Below are 10,740 nucleotides of genomic sequence, written 5' to 3'. Positions count from 1 at the left end.
CTAAAAAAGATCACAAGCCTCATCATCAGTATCTGCTCCTGTGACCCAATCATCTACATACAGATTTTCCTCAAGCTCTTCTATGGCTTTTGACTTAGGATACAGAGAGATATGATGGCGAACTGTGGCATTCAACAAAAATGGACTACTAGTGTTCCCAAAGGGAGCTCTAAGAAACTTCATGACACGCCTGTGGCCATTTACATCCCACAGAAATCGGTGTACATCCTGATCTTCATCCCGAACCTTTATTTGTAGAAAGGCCTTCGTGATATCAGCAATGAGACCAACACGCCATCGGCGGAATCTAATGAGTACATCAACTAAACTGGGTTGGAGAGCAGGTCCTGATTCCATGCAATCATTTAAAGACACCTTGTTATAACCCTTGGCCGAGGCATCAAATACTGGCCTAACCTTAGTTGTCAAACTACTGACCTTTACTACTGGATGATGTGGTAGGTAAAAAATAGGTCGACCAGGAGGCAAAAAATCGGTCTCCAGCACCTCAGAAATGATACCCAGACCCTCTAAATCAAAAAGAGTGTCATTGTAATCTTGTCTCAACTGGGTGTGCTTAGCTAACCTACGATTCAAACTCTCAAGACGAGATTCAGCCAAGCTCTTATTGTTCAACAAATCCAACTTCGACACATGCTCCTTCCATGGGAGCTGAACTTCATATTTACTATCAACAAACTTGACTGTTTCATTAAATTCTCTCAACACCTCATCTTCAGAACAACTCTCAACCTCAGGACTTACACCAATTGTCTCCAAATCCCAAAACCTATGCAAACTATACTCAGGGATATCAGAAAGAGACACTAATGAGTGTTGATGAGATAGAAGACAAGTAGGAGAAGATACATTTACAGTTTCATCACACCATGAACCAGATATCACCCAGCCAAAAGCTGTACTCTGCACAACAAGACCCTCTGACAACTTCCTAACATCAGAATTCACAACATCCCAATAATGGTCTAAGCCAATCAGTGAATCAATCTTGACTTCTTTCTTTTCATCATACTGGTCAGCTAAATTCAACTCACAAACAGATTGTAAAATCTGAGCAGAAATCTTTGGTCTGACTAGAGGTGCACCAATAGTTTTCACTTCAACAGCTTGCAACAATCTACTCTCAACCGTTCTACTCTGTAAATCAACCTTATATACATTATGTACAGAACATGATGAAGGTGTATTACCACCAAATGCAGCATAAGACATGTATTTAGAAGTAACCCATTCTGGTACTTTTTTCTTGACAAAGGCACTAGAAATGAATGTAGTATCTGACCCAGTATCAAACAGTACATTGGCAGTCTCCATCCTACCCTTCGGACCTCTCACAGAAACACAAGCTGTTGGTAGCACCGTGTGCACTCTGTCATTAGTACAGGACACCGTCACATGTGACGCAGACTCGCCAGACTGAGAACTAGACTGAGCCTGAGAGCCACTTTGTCCTGAACCACTGCCAGACTGCCCACTCCTTTCAGCTGGGGTTTGCTGCCTTGACTTTACTTTAGTGGGGTCACAAAGAAGGGCACGATGTCTACCTCCACACTTCTGATATTTCGTAGCACAACCTCTGGCCATGTGACCGATATTCAAACACCGAAAACATGCACGAGACTCCTGAATGAATTTATGACGTTCATCTAGTGGCAGTTTAGTCAGTTTGTAACATTTCTCAGATGGATGAGACTTAGAACAGAAAGCGCAAGCACCACGATTATGTCCTTGACCTTGAGTATGAAGAACAGACGCCGTCGGGGGTACTGAGACAGTACGTTTTGTCTCGTCTGAAGCATGTTGTTTCACCTTTGAAGACTGCATTGACCGAAAACCATCAGCCCGTTCACGTCGCTCGATTTCGACTTTCAGGAAATTGAGAAGGAACTGTAGATCACGCTCTTTCCCCTCTCCCACTCTTGCCCACTCCATTCTTATCTCTGTAGGCAGTTTGGAGAGTACGAGTGGTGTTAAAAACAAGCCATACTTTTCTCCGCTTACATCTAAGCCCGCAAGGCATCTTACATGACTGTTCAGATCATCACGCAGCTTCCATAAACCGGCAACAGCAACACCAGTCGGCACTGAAAAATTCAACAAAGCCTGGATATGAGAGAATATAATCCTCTCCTTGCGATCGTATCGGTCAGTCAGACATGCTCGGGCCAGATCATAGTTTGCGTCGGTAAGCGTGAATCCTCGTATCGACTCCAGGGCATCACCTCCCAATGACGACAAGAGAGAGCTGAACTTGGTCACAGCAGCAGTCCTTGGCTTATTGTGAACAATAGCGTTGAACTGGTCCCAAAAACTCTGCCACTTTAAATTGTCACCATTGAACTTCTCTCTCTCAATCTTCGGAAGTTTAGCTACAGCATCACAACTCGTGCCAGGAATGCTAAGTGGTGCTATCTTTTTCTCATCTACCAGGTCTGCCATCTTGGCCATGGCCGCCATTTTTACACGCAGCGAATTCATCTGAAAATCGCTAGCAGAGGCAATGTTAACGTCCCTTTGCCCTTCGTCGTCGAATGCGTCCTCAACCGCCTGCTGAGCCTCGTCCAGGACATCAAGTCTCTTTTCAAATTCAGACACCATAATTTTCAACCCTTGTACCGTCACTGCTTTGTCATCACGGAGGTACGCGTGCAACGCATTACTTTCACGCGTCACCCAACTCCGACAACCACCGCGGGTTTTCACAAGTTTTTCCATGACTAATTAGCGATTTCAATGTCCACTTACGGTTCATATCACACTAATGACATCTAATGCGGGTTTGGCACCAAATTGTTCGGGACGTTTCCTCCTTTTGGACGGATTTTTAGATAAAACTTGGCACAAATTACACAAACACAGTTGTAGAAGATAAAACATGGCTGAACAACTTTATTCCCACAATGCTCCATTTCCTTACAAGTTTCGTTACAAGTGTACAGCATAGATGGCGACGCAAGTGTATCTAGGACGCGGCAGAATTAACCCAATCCTGAACAAGCTGTTAGAATATGCAATACATGCAATACATGCAATACATGCAATAGCATTTGTTTTTATTGAGATTTTGCGAGAACCAAGTGGTATTTTGACAAGATAATTGAAAGCCAATAACACTACAAGAACATGACTTCAATACATTGACATTGTAGTACTTGGTACACTAAAAATATTCAAAGATGGGTATCTTGAGTTAAAGTACAAGATGTATGAATGAAGGAGGCACTCGGGTAAGAAATGGTGTCGCTAATGAAAGATTAGAATTAAGACATATCTCTGTATTTCATGTGGTGTACTGACAAATGGTGCAGTTTGTTAGCAATTTTGTACATAGTTGGTGTGTCATGTTTATTCATACACCTTGCTATATAAAAGCGAGTGAGAGAGGCATTGTGACATTAGAGTGTTGTATATCTATAGAATATACAAAGTTTACATAAAACAAGATTTGTATGTTTATTTAGGAGGAGTACAAAAGTTGTATATAAAATGCCGACTTCATAACGATTTATAGGACACAAAATTTGACATGACAACTTGTCAATTCTTGACAGGAAACAACCTTATGGCTGAATAAATGGTCCTGGTCTCCAGTCATCTGCAGCCATTAGGGTATTCATTCTTTTGCTGGCTGCTTCATTCTCTGCTAGTTGAAAATGGGTCATCCTAAACATCATCCACAAGGATTTTAGTCATTGATTCCAATAAATTGTTATGATCATAAATTCACAAACATCATAGACCACCTGTGATAGATGCCGATTGTTTCAAATAGTTGCCACATTTCGAACTTTTCATAGCTGGCATAACGCTGCAGTCCTACACTTACATGAATGCATGAAGCTCTCCATCAAATCGAGTGCCGTAAACTGCCATAGCCAATACAATCGCCAGCCCCCCACACCCAAAACCTGCCAATGCTATACATAATATGCACACCCAATTAAATAACACAAACAAAAACATCCATAGTCATTACACATTTATTTGACATTCCCTGCAGCACACGAATACATCTATCCATAACCATTTCAAAATATGCAACATAACCTCACATTTTATAATACACAATATAACCCCACATATTATGTACTTACTGTACTTACACCATAAACACATCCCGCAAAACACCGTCAAATAATTTCGACACCAAGCACTCAACGAAGTTGCTTATTACTCTCACTGCTAATAACAACTCTTGACAGTACTCCAAATGTCATTAAACAATGTCCAGACAACGCCATACTATCATACACAACACAAACTACGCGAAATGATTCCAATACAACATCACTGTTCACACCTGCAAACCAAACAGAAAAAAAAAAAGTTTAATACAAACCATAATCAATAGACTAACAAAAAGTTCCCCAGTAATCCAAAAAAACAAACAATGCACAAAACCACAATTACTTTAATGATATGACGCCTTCAAAAATTAATGAACACTTCCATTTAACCCTTTAGCTACTACGGATCCTACAATTTTTTACCTGCTGCTCACTGAAGTTTTAAAGCCAAATCATGATTTTGACTAGGTAAAGAACTTTTGAAAAAAGAGATACAAAAAGTTGTATTTCATACACTACAAGTGTTATTTATTTGGTAGAATACATTCATATCTACACGATTTTAGGCCATTTTAGTTGAATTAACCCTCCACGAACCAGAATTAACCCACCATCTTCGAATCTAAAATTTCACCACAAACACCTCTTTTTATGGATAGAAATGACCAAAAATGTCTATGTATCACCACAGAATGTCATATATTGATGTGTTACTGGCAAAACATATCGATCTTCCACTAATAACTTGCTATTTATGCACTTTTACTGACTTTTTTTAGGTGATAAACACGCACAGTGTATAAGCATGTACATTTACATGTAAGACTACTGTAGTGACCAAGCGGTATCATGCATCGGCTTTCGGCCTATATTACTCCATGTGTTCGTACTTCGTGAATGTCCCCACCATCATATTCCAATTGTCCAGTGTCCTAACAATCTTTTGGAAGTAGTTAGATGAAAATCTGTCCAGTTTTGGTTTCACAATGACCCAATTTGTGTCACGAAATTTTCGATCATAATCCAACATGGCGGCATTTTCACCAAAGTACAAGATGTTCATTCAAAGCTATTTTTCTCCATGAAAATACATTGTAGCACACCTAGAAACGAGTTTTAAATGAATTATAAGGTAGGCAACCATGTCCCCATGGTGTTATTAGTGAATTATGTGCATTGGTACAGGCGCAGTGGTAGATTTAAACAGGGGCGGCTACGGGCGGATCAGTAGCTAAAGGGTTAAACAAAGGCACAACCCCATCCCAACAACGTCACAACATCCCAAACAAATGAACCTATCACTCGCAGACCAACAACAACACAACATCCCAACCCAAACCAATCAGCAACAACTTCCCATCAGCATTCGCGTGTACCTACCAAAAACCATTACAACCACCAGCATCATGACCAGCAGCACCACACACTCCACAATACAAATACGGATATTGAATGACAATATCATCCCGTCTTGTGCCACGTCCTCCACTTATTCCTAGTGCAATTTTCACCAAACGTGAAAACTCCTGGCTGCCTTCCTCTGTCGGATGAAGCCCATCACGCTTGGAAAACAGCTCTGGTTTCGCAACTCTGTCATCCCCCGTCTCCATTTTTCTACCTTTTGACTGACAAAATACACGCTGAAAAACAGAACACAACCAAAATTGAACACATCACTAATCTATTGTTATATCATTATAATTTTCAAACCACAAACTTTTGGGTACACCTATCACCTTTCTATAAAAATACTACCATGCCAGCCTTTCCAGTACCGTACATACCAAATACAAACAATTACTCCAACTAATCTTGGAATAAATACCAGTAGGCCTACTCCAACAACTAATCATATTCAATCACTTACACAAACATTGCATATCTTCACACCAAGCTTTCCTTTCAAACTCTTAATGAACTTATTCACTTGCTTAGCTTTCGACCATGCCATTGACCCTCAGTTCCTTGGTGGAATGGTACTAACAATCACACAAGCATCACCAGCAGCCATTCGAACAAACACCACAATTTCCTGAAAAACAAACAAAAACTAATTAATAAATAAATCGTGCATATAACATTGCTTCAGACATACAACAAAAAAACTTATCCTTTTTTCTTCACGCTACAAAAAACCCCCTTGGACTGGTGGACATTTGTAATCTAGGCTCAAAAACGTAGCCAAGGACCCCGAAGGAGTAAATCAAATGCTCCACTCAAAACAGCCAAAAATCCAATAAGTACTGAAAAAGTACTTTAGCATTTACAGGAGTGTACAATTAAGGTTTAACTCAAAATAATTGGAGTTAAACAAGTATTCAATTATGACCGCTTCGGACCGCCATATGGCATTGTTGGGCACCAAGTTCAGCACATTCACCACAGCCCAAGACTACGGCGTTGTGTACAATTAAATCGAACAATATACCCCTTTAAAACTTCACAACACTGTGCAACACCCTAAATAGTTATACAACAACTTATCCTTTCTTGAAACAATAAAACTGATCACGTACTTCCAACCGCTCACAAATGTCTTTCGTCGCCATATCCGATGCACGACTGCAACAATCGTTAGTACCCAGCAGCAGGAATATTTCCGAAAATTTCTCCCAACGTATATGCCTCGCCCTCTCCAAAAGGGACGTCGTCTCCATACCTTGAAACGCGAACGTCACATGTCGCCCAGGCCCCACCCCCAACAAATAACAAGTAACATACTTCAATATCGAAGCGGAAAAAACCACAGGAGACAAGACCACAATTGATTTTTTAAGCCTTTTAGCAGTTAAATTGTCAATGTTTGACCGCGACGCATCAAAGAACGCGTCAAGTAGTGAAACTGAAATTCGGATATGATATACGGGTTAGTCTTGCGAGTAACTGGTGCGATGGAAATTGGTGATTGACCACGGAAATTTTTTTATAATCGACAAATTAGACAGACTTTGATATTTCCACTGTTTTCAGCCAACTGGCAGAAAAAACTCAAAACACGCCCCCTATTACCCAATTAGCAAAATTCGAAATTAATTTTTTCATCAAATAATTTCTTTATATCTGTAGACTTGCCACAGCAAATATTTTTTCAATACCTCTCCAAATATGTACTTGAGAGTAAAAAACATGCACTCGTCTAATTGATAGGCCTCGACCCTCCAACCTTTGAATATTCATTAGTGGTCTTGTCTCAATGAAGGTACATTTCAGGGGTTAACATTTTGAGATTTTTTTCAAACTAATGTAGATGACATCCCAAAACTCTCCAACAAAGGAAAGTCATATCTGGACATTTTTGGAGAAATGAGAGACATTTCAAAGAGTGGTACAACTGTGCCAAAGTGACGAAAGAGGACAAAATCGACAAAAAGTCATGATTTTGCAGCCAACAGCACCAAATTCAAAGACCTGCCCTGGCCAGAATAAGCAAGCTATGGAGCTGAAAATTTAGGATGTGATTTAGGAATATCTTTGCTGCTTAGGGCACAACTTTCAGAATCAAGGCCTAAGTAGTTTCAAAGAAATTACAAAATGAATGGCAACACAACAAGACTTGTAAAAATGAAACCGAACTTAGACCGGGGTTAGGTTGACTCTTATTTGGGTCAAATTAAGTTTTTTTCTCATTATTTTAGCTTGTTTTGACCTTAAATCATCAGCAATACAATATTCTAAATGAATTAGAGTGATTTGAGCACATTCAAATTTTTCACTATATTGACCCAAAATGTAGTGTAAATAGAGACAAGACCACAATTGATTTTTTAAGCCTTTTAGCAGTTAAATTGTCAATGTTTGACCGCGACGCATCAAAGAATGCGTCAACTAGTGAAACTGAAATTCGGATATGATATACGGGTTAGTCTTGCGAGTAACTGGTGCGATGGAAATTGGTGATTGACCACGGAAATTTTTTTATAATCGACAAATTAGACAGACTTTGATATTTCCACTGTTTTCAGCCAACTGGCAGAAAAAACTCAAAACACGCCCCCTATTACCCAATTAGCAAAATTCGAAATTAATTTTTTCATCAAATAATTTCTTTATATCTGTAGACTTGCCACAGCAAATATTTTTTCAATACCTCTCCAAATATGTACTTGAGAGTAAAAAACATGCACTCGTCTAATTGATAGGCCTCGACCCTCCAACCTTTGAATATTCATTAGTGGTCTTGTCTCACAGAAACTTTCTCGTTTGACATCGCCATTTTGATTTTCAAGTCTCCTACCAGTCTCGCGCAATCGCCCACCAATCAACACAGCTATAGTATGGCGAGCCGAAGCGGCCATAATGGATAATAATATAAAACTTTTATCTAAAATACAATCACTCAAACGAGCACAAATTCTGTACATATCTCTCTTTTAAAAATAAATTCGCTAATGAAAACACTCTTGACGATATCCATAACACACATCGCAAAACCCTCTCACTAAACTCCCAATAAGTGATCACTGTCTTCTAATTAAAAAGGGTTGACACTGTCGTCCCATTATTCCACGGAACGAACGCTGATGCCCTCACTGTTCTATTCAATTAAATAAGGATATTGAAGACGAAATGCATTTCCTTTCTTCTTGTTCCTTTTCTCCAGTCTCCCTAATGAATATTTAAACTTAAAAAGAATTAAATTAAAAAGTGAGCTCCCAAATAAAGATTTTTAATTCTACCTTTTAACAACTCAAAAAAATGTGGTTACCAGTCAGAACGTCCCAGTGCCAGAACGTCCCGTTACCAAAACGTCCCAACACCAGAACGTCCCAGTCAAAACGTCCCAACACCAGAACGTCCCGATTCAAAAACGTCCTACCGTTTTAATGTCTGAATGTAGGATTATCTGGGGCGGGACAAGCCTGATCTCTTCATTACCAAGGCCTATTCTATCATCTTTGACAGGCCTAGGCCTAGTCTAGCCTAGATCTGTGGAATATGAGTGGCTGGGTAGGCCTACGGGTGGCTGTATGGACTGCAGATATGACCCGGGAGTTATGATTTCACGGACTCTTCCCTGTGAGTACAGGTTAACTAACGATGGACGAAAAATCTGGGTCATAATATAAACTTTATTTATAAACCACTAAAAATCATGCAAAATTTTACACATCATGGAAGTTTTGTCACAGAGGATTGAGTTACATTCATTCATAAATTATTGTGATATTTAGCCTAAAAGTATTAGGCCTATTACACATTTGCCTCACAAAGAAGTAGGGCTGCTATTACAAGTTTCACAATTGGTTTCATCTAGGCACGACGAGATGGGCACACCTTTTCAGCAAGTCCTTGGCAGTTTTCTCACCAGCGATGAATTTATCCCAAAGTTAAAAAAGCTGGCCCTGCAGCTGGCGGTACTTCTTACGTTGTCATCAATTGAGTTTGTTCTCGGACACCAGCTGAACTTGAACATCCACGAGTTTTGCCTGTTCGTGCAGCAGCTCCACCATGATATAGAAAGACAGGTTGTTCTTTTTCGCATGACGATTCAACATCCCGTGCCATCCCTCGCAATCATTGTTCGTCCTCACGGCCTGGTTGAAGACGCTTCACGTCTCTGGTGTCCACAGCGACCCGTCAATCCACGTTTCTCGAATATAATCCGACAGAGCAGCAAGCAGTGGTGTCGTAGCTTTACGTGCCAATGATGCAAACATTGGCCGGATGCGTTCGGCTGGCAGGTATGGCAATGCCATGAACTTTTTGCACAGTTTATGCGTCCCGTTGTCATTCCTGAAAGCAGTCGCCAGCCCAATTTCTTGAATTTTCCTCCAGATGCACTGACACCAATGAAATGCGCATCCAGTAATCTGGACATCAGGGAAGACACGCGGAATGGCCCTCCACATTGACGCTTCGAAGTCAATGACGATCTTTTCGAGCACTGGATTCCCTGAGATCAAATTCTTGATCGCCTTCAGCACTTTCTTGTAGTCTTTTTTCCGTTTACCCGACATCAGTACGAACATCAGAGGCACTTGTTTCATGTCATCGTCACTTCTCACCAATGCATGTATACTGAACAGTTGCGTAAATGGCATCCGCACGAGCTTAAAAGTCCCATCCATATACCAGACTTAAGATTTTCCAAGGAGACGAACCATGTTTTCCGTTGCGAATACCATGTGTCTTCTGTCATTGGCTTTTACGGTTTTCCTTAGAAAGTTCTCAGGGATGAAGCTTTCATCTATGCCATCGATTTCAGCAAGCGTGGTTGGGTCTTTAGGCCGTGATTTCTGACGATGTCTGTTAGCAGCTGTTGCCAAGTTTTCTGGTTTTGGTATAGCTGGTAATGGCGCATTTGGGGTGGTCTCTTCTGCAATTACTTTGTTGACGATTTCAGCAGCTGACGTAAACATCTCTCGGGCACTTGCAGCCGTATCTTTTACTGTCGCTCGTATTCTTGTACTGGCAGCAGCACCAAATTGTGGTGGATGGATGTGGTCATGCGGACGTCTCTCGAAGCTGTTCCCCGTCTGTTTCACTCCAGCCCGGCACCAGACGTTTTTTGTTGCGGACGCTGCAAAGTCCAGTCCGTCGTGGTTTGTCCTTGACGTTTAACGGTGTACGTATATCCCAAGCTATCTGCCAGTTTTCGTTTGCCTTTTTGTGAGCCCGTAGAAACTATCTCGTACGTCGTTTCTGTTTCGGT

At 40.7% G+C, this 10,740-nt stretch overlaps 2 protein-coding genes across 2 annotated transcripts; both read right to left on the bottom strand.

The window, feature by feature from the left end:
- Nucleotides 1–2,736, bottom strand: LOC135502211 (uncharacterized). The gene has a single exon (XM_064794866.1). It carries the CDS (start codon nt 2,734–2,736, stop codon nt 1–3), a length of 2,736 nt encoding a protein of 911 aa, XP_064650936.1.
- A 6,901-nt stretch (nt 2,737–9,637) lies between these two features.
- On the bottom strand, nt 9,638–10,045 carry LOC135502210 (uncharacterized). The gene has a single exon (XM_064794865.1). The coding sequence runs from the start codon at nt 10,043–10,045 to the stop codon at nt 9,638–9,640; it is 408 nt and encodes a 135-aa protein (XP_064650935.1).
- Nucleotides 10,046–10,740: the final 695 nt, after the last annotated feature.

This window comes from Lineus longissimus, chromosome 18 (assembly GCF_910592395.1).
Source record: "Lineus longissimus chromosome 18, tnLinLong1.2, whole genome shotgun sequence".
NCBI lineage: Eukaryota > Metazoa > Nemertea > Pilidiophora > Heteronemertea > Lineidae > Lineus > Lineus longissimus.
The sequence above is the reverse complement of the archived record's forward strand: the minus strand, read 5'-3'. Positions and strand labels throughout refer to the sequence as shown.

Coding starts and splice junctions, on each gene's coding strand:
- LOC135502211 (XM_064794866.1), bottom strand. CDS start 2,736: ATGGAAAAACTTGTGAAAACCCGCGGTGGTTGTCGGAGTTGGGTGACG.
- LOC135502210 (XM_064794865.1), bottom strand. CDS start 10,045: ATGTCGGGTAAACGGAAAAAAGACTACAAGAAAGTGCTGAAGGCGATC.